Raw genomic sequence first — 9,742 nt, 5'->3', positions numbered from 1 at the left:
AAATTACTCACAATATTTTCTCCATGAGTTATAGATACTTCTCCGGCACAATTCAGGCTGGCTAGATATGAACTAAAGTTTTTATCTATATCCTCAACTAATTGTTGCAACGGCGGTATCCATTTCTTACGAATATTTTCCATCTCTTGATTAATGTTGTGAACTTCAGCAGTCTTTGCTTCTATATATTGTTTCAGCTCTTCAACGTCAACTTTTACTTTCTCAAACTCTTGAAGAACCTGTTACGCAATGTCAAAGTAAGTTTTAGAAACATAAATTAATCAATTTACCAACGAATTGCATACTACTTCGTCGCTAACGAAGTAAATACGAGTAGCAGGTTGAAAAAGCTGAGGAATTTCTGGAGATTAAGGCTCAACAAACAACTATTCAATTCCATTGGGGTTTGTTTTATTAGAACGAATGTAGATGAAGCTTTACTTAGATTTTTTTCTTATAATGAATCAACCGAAAACATTGTTATTGGAAATAACATTGACCAATTCACTCGGTGTCATGTTTTGGGGTGCCCACGTTATCTCAAAAAGGGCACACTCGATTCACTTCGAATTTAAAGACAGTATTCTTGGATAGTTTATCCTCTGTGCCACGTCGCAAATTTTTTCCAATTTTTTAGGTAAAAATGTATTCTTTTTCTTTTAATTGATAAAAAAAAGTGCGGCCACGGCTAAGAGGCTAAATTATCCGAGAATACCGTTTCGAAATTTAAAGTATATCGGTCAAGCAGTTTCTGAGATATCGCGGGTAGGACAAAATATATGGTTGACGTCACTTTTACTGAAGCCTGATCTATGTACTTTGGATAAAACAAACGCCAATGAATTGAAAAATGTGTTTTTAAGATGTAAATTTTCAAAATTCATCCACCTCTTCAGCTGTCTACTCTTATAACCCGCTTAAATGATTTCACACTCACATTGTCTCCATCTGCATTGTTACCCAAACAGAAGACTTTTGCTTGAGATACTTTTAATTCATCATTAATATCTTCAATATTGTTAGGCAATTTTGAAAAAGCTTTGTTCAATTTGGCAAAATCTTTATTTTGGGGTTCAAGACCATTTGTCATAACCTTAGCAGCTTCTCGCAATCTGCTTGCTTCGGTTCTCAAGGGCTGTAATTCCATTTCACATTTACGAACAGTTCGTTCAGCTGCAGCGCATCTTTCTTTCATCTCACGATATTCATTTGTTTTGGCAACTAGCGTGCGTTGCAATAGTTTCATCTCCAACTTAGAATGAGCACCGTTTTTACTGGTCTCTATGTATTCCTCCAAAGCTTCATTATATTTCTTATAAACTTTGACTTGCGCTTTTACGACAGCCTAGAATTATCATCGTAATTACATTCAAAGGCATATACGATTATAAAATAGGAGAGTAATGAGTTATGGCTATATTACAATTTTGTAGATATGTGTAATTAAGTAGTGTATACTAAAGTTGACAAACACTGATTCGCGTATGTTTCGAAAACTCTAATAAAATTTGGGGGAATGCAATCCTGTTTAACCAATACAAGACATCCACACTTACCTGAATTTCTCTCTTACACGTTTCCTTGATTTCTTCGATACTCGTTCTCTGCGCCTGTAGCAAATCGATTCGTTGTGTTGTCATCGCGATTCTGGATCTGACTGTCTTCATTTGTTCAATGTGATGCTGACACTGTCCTCTTTCTGCCCTAAGTTCTACCATTTCTTTCTCAGCGTCCTCAAGTTTCTTTTCAATTGCTACAACTTTTTGTGCTACTGCTGTCTTACGATCCACAAGTAATCTCAATCTAAAATAAAGATTAGAATATCATTTTCGTGCAATAATAAGTGCGCAACCATTCAAATTTTTACCGTTGTTGGATGTCATTCAGCTTATCGGTATCCAGGATTACAGAAAGAGAACCATTGCCTGCAACGGTTGACATTTTGGTGGATTTTTCGCGGGTGTATTTAGACTGAGATACAAAGTATGATTTATTTCCTGCAAGTTGTAGAGAAAAATTGTATTAATGAACACATATGAGGTGATCCGAAACGTCTGTATCCCTTTGTGACGTTGGATTCCTTGTGAAAATGTAAGACAAAAATTATTGATGCATAATCAAACAACAGTCTTCAAAGTATGTAAGGAAAATAAGTACAATTATCACTATTCTTTCATTACCGTTATTTGAAGCTGCATCCAAAAGTCCAAGACTTATTTTGTACAAACTGTAGATGTTACTAGGTAAATCTTCAAGATAAACTACACAGGTTTATTACTGTTTCTACGAAATTAGAATGCATGCTAAATGCACAACACGATTACTTTGATAAAAATGATTTTGGTAACTAATATTGAAAGGTAATTAAAGTGAGAAGTATTACTAATGATACCAACTTTTTGTAACATTTTTACTAGGAATCCAGTGGTATAAGTGTAGAATAACTATATTCGGTAAATAATTTTACTAATAATACATACGACTATAAAAGCAATTTATTGCCCAAGGAACGTTTTGAGCGTTATTTTCAACACTGTCATTCCCCACTGGTATGTTGTGTATTCGATAGTTCATTACCAAATAGTTGAGAATAGTCTGAGGGGCGTCGACAAGTGAGCTCAAGTAGTACTCAAAGCCATATTGTGCAATATTCTCGATAGGTATATTAGGATTCATGTTGATTATTTTGTCAGGATCTGAATGAACACAATTGATTTGGAGTTTTTCCTGATCTCTCAAAAACTGCATCAGCAAATTCATGTCTTGTTTGTTCTCACAAACAAATGCGCATAAATCACGATTTGAAATAATATTCTCGAAATACTTTGAATATTTTGCACTTTTGACGTTAATTTTGATTAACATTGGTTCGTGAATTATGCGAGAGAATTTGTCAGTGTTCTCTCTCAACCATACGACAGCCTTGTATGCATCCTGACTCCTCTGCCTCAACAACGCTAAACGTTGCCTCTCCACATCTTTGACAGACTGCAGCTCTCCCTCAAGGACTGGAATCCATTGTGAACATCATTTTTTCATTAAAACGTAAACGAGTGAGATATTTTACTGAAATTCAACGACTTAGATTCATTACTTTCAAATCTACAAGTAAGAATTGAAAGAAAATTTAAAGTACCGTTAACATTTCCTGGAATATTATGAATTTTCTGATGGATAGGCTATGTAAATATAGAGGAAAGTTTCTGCCCAGCTATAAAGACCAAACGAGATGAACAGAAAAGCTATACGTTTTGGTTGTTCAAAAAACACGACTGACAAGTTTCGGTATACCAACTCTTGACCAGTATTTATCTAAATTTAGTATTTCCACATAATTCAAAGTGGGAGAGTAACGCAATTCAAGAAGCTGTTAAAAATACATAAATTTTAGAGGAAGATGGCTTAATGTGCGAGGAAAACCTCGAGTTTTAATTGTACCAGGTCAAGATTCGAGAATTGCTAGCCTTTGCGATGCTTTAATATCTGTTTTTATAGGATTATAGGATTTCTGCTAATGCCTACCTCGTATTTGTGACCTGATCTGATCCTCCTCTTGTTTGAATCTATGTACGTGACTTGCAAACTTGTTTATGAAAGCTCTGTGATTTTCGATACGATGTAATATATCTTGTTGTTTTTCCACCAGGGATTTCTCTGAAACGAGAATCATATACCACAATAGATAATTTTATTGTAACGCAAATTTATTGCCAACATATAATAAAAATTTGCTTTGCATTATTTCTTACCATCTCCAAACTCATTGGTAATAAGTTCGAGATCATTTTCAAGCTTGCTTTTCATCTGTTGTGCATTGGCAATCTCCTGATCGCGAGTTACTTCTGCATGTATTTGAGCCGCAAGTGATTTGTCTCTTTCCTGAATTTTTTCTTCGTATGACAAAAGTTGATCAATCATATTCCTCAAGTTGCGAGCTTTAGTCACCAATTGCTTACTCTGAAACAAACGAACTCTATACTGTTGTAACGACATGAAAGGGAAGACTGAGCCACCCGTTGCTTACAGCAAAATAAATAAAGCACTTTGGGCAAATTGAGAAAAGCTTAAATGTTAAGGTAAATATTCATTATCTAAATTTCCTGTAAGATATCAATCGAATTAGTTAACATACAAAATTATTGAAACTTGCAATAATTAAGTTCCTTTAGAGCACGATTTACTTAGGAGTTTTATTTTTTGATGATAGATCAAAATCCCCTGCATGTTTGTAGAATACCAATCTTCTCACCAAAATCTTATCAGCCTCAATGTTTCAAAGGAACTCAAGACAGCAATTTTTTAAAGAGTACTTACTTGTGAATTAACTGCACGCTCAGCATCACTATAACGAGACGTTATCTTGGTCACATCTTTATCAATTGGTTTCATAGCTTCTCTTAATTTTTCTTGTTCTTTGGAAGCTGCATCCCACTCTTGCTTTGCCTATAAGAATCAAGATCCAGACAATGTAGATTCACTGTTGGATTGGATATACAGATAAATTAAATATTTCGTTCCCTGCAAATAAATAATTTCGTAAAATCTAAATCAGATATGATATAAGATAAGTTTTCTAAATACTTGAAAAAACAGTAATTTAATTCAAAGAAATGATGAAACGCAGCTTCGAAGTCTCTAAATTTTGTTTTTTACACCTCATTATTGCTTCCGAATTATTTTGTAATATATTTTTATGCATCCCACTCTTGCTTTGCCTATAAGAATCAAGATCCAGACAATGTAGATTCACTGTTGGATTGGATATACAGATAAATTAAATATTTCGTTCCCTGCAAATAAATAATTTCGTAAAATCTAAATCAGATATGATATGAGATAAGTTTTCTAAATACTTGAAAAAACAGTAATTTAATTCAAAGAAATGATGAAACGCAGCTTCGAAGTCTCTAAATTTTGTTTTTTACACCTCATTATTGCTTCCGAATTATTTTGTAATATATTTTTATGCATTGTGTCTTGAATTGTAGTAAACTTGTAACGCTATAACCTTTTGATTTGAACCACGGAAATGTAATTTACTGTTAATCTCGTTTCCACTAGTTTTTCAAGTGGGGTCCAAAAATCATAAAAGTATGAAGTTAAAAAGTTACTGAAAACCTTGTCCCAAGTCATGTAAGAATTCAGCAATTCCCATCAGTAATTGCAGACAATTACCAAATATTCTGGGGCGGCAACCTCAGGGCTGTCAGTTTCGTTACAAAAATTTGCCCATGGGTGATTGTCTTCGTTTAATTTTATGTTTATTCTTTATGTTATGGTCTCATATACGCTTGTAGTTATTATACCCCTTTTTTGTGAATACGATAAAAAAAAACTGATTTAATATCTGTAAGAGCAGTAGCACAAAGTAATAGTTCAGTAAATTTTTAGAACAGATAAAATAGTTTATAAAAAAGAACTAGAAGTTTTAAAACCGTCTCGATAGTTTCAAGAAATCGATGTATATTTTTCAACTTTTCAAGATTATTTAGAAGATCCCATATGACTCTTGGTTCTCTGATACACCCTACCACAGCTACCAGATACTCGGTTCAAGGAGGTAGGTTGGCTAAAAATCTACTTTTTATGAATTTCATGTAGAGATTTCAAGTATACATTAAGTATTTATCAAATTATTACAATCATGAGTTACGAAGACATTCTTAAAAATATAATGATAAAAAACACTGAATTTATAAATGAAAGCTTGTTGCATGTCACATGGTTAAAAATCTAATAGATTTCTTTCATTTCGTTCTATAATGACTCGTTTTATTCAAAAGACTATTTTCTACAGAATTACTGGAACAAAGTTTCTTGTTTTTCAGTAGTCAATTCAATATTACCATTTGTTGATTATTCAATCAATGTGCAACTATCTAAATTTAAACACAACTATATATTCTTAAAAGCGCCATTCATCTCAAATAATTGTGTACATAACATGTGAAAATTGCAAGTTATGATAGTGAATTGTTTGCAGTCTCGTTGTCAGATATATTTAGTAACTTACTTCCATTAATTGCTGACGACCTTGATCGTACTGGAGCCAAGCTTTTTTTTGTTTCAGGTTTAAGATCTTTGTCTTGATAGCAGTTCGTTCTTTAATACCGCCAACAATCTCCTTCAATCTATCGTACTTTTGTGTCTGTCGTTCAAGCAAGTTACCTTTGTTAATCAGTTGTTCCTGCAGGTCAATGTGTCGCTTTCGATGCTCTTTCAGCTTAGTGTGATATTCAAGCAGTATAGGGTCTCCCACAGATCGTTCTGTGTTTTCGAGCAGCTCTTGGGGATTCATTTTAGAAAAATCTTGAACTTTATCTTGTGGCAAAAACTGACACAGATTGTCAACTTGAATGTTGAGGCTCTTGGTCAATTGTTCCACCTCTTTCAGGCTTACATGTTTTCCATTAAGCATCCATTGCGTATGTCCATCCGACGTTATCGTTCTGGTGACAATATGATTTTTTTTCCCTGGGTTTTTCAACTCGATTTCTATTTTCCCTTTCTGCCGACCAGATTTTACATACTCTCCCACATGTAACGCTCTTCCAATAACTTTTGGTTTCCCTCCCAAGCCCAGGACTATGGCGCACACAATTGTAGACTTACCTGTACCATTGGGACCAATGATAACGTTTAGATTTCGGCCTGGCTTTATTATCGCATGATCGTAGGTCCTGAAATCCATAAATTTATGTGGTCAACACTGTTGTATCAGTAAATATCTGCAGTGGGAGTTACAACCATAGCAATAATAATGGTAAGATGAAGATTATTCATCTCTTATCTCGAGGATCTACATGATGAGGTTGACATTGATGAAATGAGAAAGTAACAACTTTGTCAGAATTTTCCATAATATGTAGCAAATAAATAGGTCTGTATACAAACTTACACAAAATTTTCAACGCATATCTTGACAATAATCCCACGTTCAACATTGCTATTAGCCATTGTAAATTGGTCAAGTGATTTTTAAACTCAAGCAAACTGCACTTGGCATGTATCATTTTTATCGAAAAACCATTGCTAGAGTTAAAACGAATCTCACGATCAAATGCTTGTCTTCGATCTTACACGGGGTTCAAAACTTTTTATTTTTGCGTCGGTACTACGTGCTCTGGTGTGAATATCCTACGGCACCCACGACGCTGGACGCGTACTACCTTTGGTTTGAAGTTGGCAGCAGATGAATTTGTCCAGTTTTGAAGTCGCAAGCGCACTGAGGTGTAGTACCACTGATATATATCAGTGTATGTAGTACACAGTGAATGTAGCCACTACTAGAGGTCGACAGAAACCACGCTGAATGTTTCTCATTCCTAATTCAATTTTTTCTCATAGTGTGATAGATTCAATTAGCTTATCAGTTTCGTGTTATTTTAGTACTTCGTACTGTGCGGGTATATCTGTTATCGGTCGTGTATATTATCCGAATAAAAATGCCGGGAAAGCCTGAAACGAGCCTGAAAGAAAGTGTTACATGTCAAGAAGTGGAACAAACGGCGAACGATTATCACGAACAAGTTACACGTGAATTAACGCAAACCGATCAGTTGAATAAAAAGTTGCTGACATCATTTCTGGAAAGGATGAACAATTCGTCGGGAGAATTCAGCTCTCAAATAGAAAATCAGGAAAAAAATGTTGATGTTTCGAGCCTTCGAGAAAATGAGTTCTAATAGACAATCCGTACTCTAAATCGTTTCCGTATACTGTTACTAATAACATTACTGTATATACCTTTCATTTTGAGGTTATCCCCATGATCGCCCAACTTTTCGTTACAGCCGCTCTATCCGCCATTTTCACACACCTTGACCGAATGATTGGCGGGAAAGCGGTAGTTGAGTCTTTGGTTGACATTTCGATTCAACGATCACCAAGTTCCCAATAACGACTTCGAGTGCTTCGGTCAGACAACAAAGAATTCTCTGTTGCTATCAACCTGAAATTGGATTTTCCGATTTTAAGATGTCCGTGGCCGAATTATCTGATCCTGAAGACAGTTTGCTTCCGAATGATGTTGACGATGAAATCGGGTCAAACACAGGTGGGTACGCGTCGGATGAAGCGATCGAGGATAATTCGAACTTGCCAGAAAACGGAAATGACTCGGACAATCCTGATGGTTCAGGACAAAGGAGGATCGATCCATCAACCTCGGGCCAGAAACGTATCGTGCGAAACCCTCAGCCAAAATTGGATGCTGAGCGACTGAAGGGGCCAAAAGGGGTTCACATGATCGAGAAACACTTCGAGAACTTTAAATTTGAGGGAAAAGGGTGCGAGAAGAAAGATCTCGATCGGATGATGAACAAATTAGAATATTGGGCGCACAGAATATTTCCAAAATACGAGTTCGATGACTTTCTAGGCAAGGTTGAAGTCTTGGGGAACAAAAAGGCAGTTAAAACACATCTGACAAAAATAAGACTTGGAATGTTGACGGATGAGGAAGTCGCGTTGAACGACGTAATGGAGGAGGAGGATGAGCCCGTTCAAGACTCCGCACCTATCGATGAGTTCGACGCCCTGATTGCTGAGGAGCTTGAGAAGCAACGTCACTCCGTTACCCCTCAACGACCCCATGCCTCCATTGTTTCGAGCAATTCTAACGCAGCAGTTGGAAAAGCTATCGCAACATCCCACCCAGACATTACCGATGAAATGAAAGAAAGAATGGAGAGGAACAGGCAATTAGCAATTCAGAAAAGACTTGCCAGAATCAAGGCCGAGGAGGCGAAAAAAATCGCTTTGGAAAGAGAAGTGATAGGAAGTCAAGAAGATGTTGCTCCAATGCCAAACCAAGAAAGTACAGTAACAGATTCAATCGGTGAATAATGCAAGTTTGATTTTAACATTAAGTTATCACATAGAAATACTTTCATCGATTCCCAGGAGAATATTCATGGGTAACATTTTCAATAACTGTCCATGTTTAGCAAAATATTTTATGAAAGAAATTTAGTAAGCCACGTTGCTTTTACAGAAAATAATCCAAACATACCAAGCTGAATATCTGCTATCAAAAACTGTAACAGTCTGAATTGCCAACAAAAATTTATTTATCCACAATATTTTATAATACAATATTTTCAAAATAACATTTCACTTATTTTGATGGATTAAATGGTGAAGTTCTAATTTTAGAACTATTACGTTTCAGATTTTATATTTTCAATGTGAAAATTTGTATCAGAAAAATGTTTGTAACCTTAAATTTATTACACTTTACCTTGCCACACAGACTTTGAAGCCCATTGTTTCTTAATATATTCAAGTATTTACACTTCCGTTTTTTACATTATTGGGCACGAGCGATATATTCATACGTACAGTGATCAATTTGTCTTAAAAGCTGTAAACTCTGCACATCGAGAGTAAAAAGCACAGTGTTTCTGTAGAACTACTATTGAATCGAAAATCTATATCTAGGTTGATAACTAAGAATCTTTGGGTATACTCATAAATTCTGTACAAAATTCTCTACTCTGTAAATATACCATAGGATCTCTTAAAGCTTATCTTTTCGACTCACTGTGGCAGGAGCATATTTATAGTCTTTAACGCAAAGCATGAATACACTTTAAGTGAATTGCAGGTCTATTTCAAGAGCTCGTGGTGAATGAACCATTGCTTGACGCATGTTAAAGTTAGGTATATAGATAAACGAATAGCATTTAAATTACGAATAAAAAAATATTTAATAAAAAACGTAGAATTTTATAACTACTGT

The 9,742-nt window shown here is 35.2% G+C and overlaps 2 protein-coding genes across 6 annotated transcripts in view; one reads left to right on the top strand and one right to left on the bottom strand.

Moving 5' to 3' along the window:
• Positions 1 to 7,193, bottom strand: part of LOC107223862 (probable nuclear hormone receptor HR3) — a 197,581-nt gene extending 190,388 nt beyond the window's left edge. For 3 of the 5 annotated variants that reach the window (XM_046737807.1, XM_046737809.1, XM_046737808.1), the window contains exons 1-10: positions 6,899 to 7,193; positions 6,014 to 6,680; positions 4,315 to 4,443; positions 3,750 to 3,957; positions 3,523 to 3,654; positions 2,481 to 3,008; positions 1,868 to 1,997; positions 1,557 to 1,803; positions 938 to 1,345; positions 12 to 239 (exon numbers count right to left, since the gene is read on the bottom strand). In XM_046737807.1, coding sequence (XP_046593763.1) covers positions 12 to 239; positions 938 to 1,345; positions 1,557 to 1,803; positions 1,868 to 1,997; positions 2,481 to 3,008; positions 3,523 to 3,654; positions 3,750 to 3,957; positions 4,315 to 4,443; positions 6,014 to 6,680; positions 6,899 to 6,957 — 2,736 coding nt within the window. In that variant the 5' untranslated portion in view covers positions 6,958 to 7,193. The remainder of the gene's footprint in view (positions 1 to 11; positions 240 to 937; positions 1,346 to 1,556; positions 1,804 to 1,867; positions 1,998 to 2,480; positions 3,009 to 3,522; positions 3,655 to 3,749; positions 3,958 to 4,314; positions 4,444 to 6,013; positions 6,681 to 6,898) is intronic. The other 2 variants (XM_046737811.1, XM_015663691.2) reach the window with 2 other exon arrangements.
• A 492-nt stretch (positions 7,194 to 7,685) lies between these two features.
• Positions 7,686 to 9,732, top strand: LOC107223814 (protein TIPIN homolog). Its single transcript, XM_015663627.2, has one exon. The coding sequence runs from the start codon at positions 7,978 to 7,980 to the stop codon at positions 8,845 to 8,847; it is 870 nt and encodes a 289-aa protein (XP_015519113.1). The 5' UTR covers positions 7,686 to 7,977; the 3' UTR covers positions 8,848 to 9,732.
• Positions 9,733 to 9,742: the final 10 nt, after the last annotated feature.

Source organism: Neodiprion lecontei, chromosome 4 (genome assembly GCF_021901455.1).
Source record: "Neodiprion lecontei isolate iyNeoLeco1 chromosome 4, iyNeoLeco1.1, whole genome shotgun sequence".
In the NCBI taxonomy this organism is placed as follows: Eukaryota; Metazoa; Arthropoda; class Insecta; order Hymenoptera; family Diprionidae; genus Neodiprion; species Neodiprion lecontei.
The sequence above is the reverse complement of the archived record's forward strand: the minus strand, read 5'-3'. Positions and strand labels throughout refer to the sequence as shown.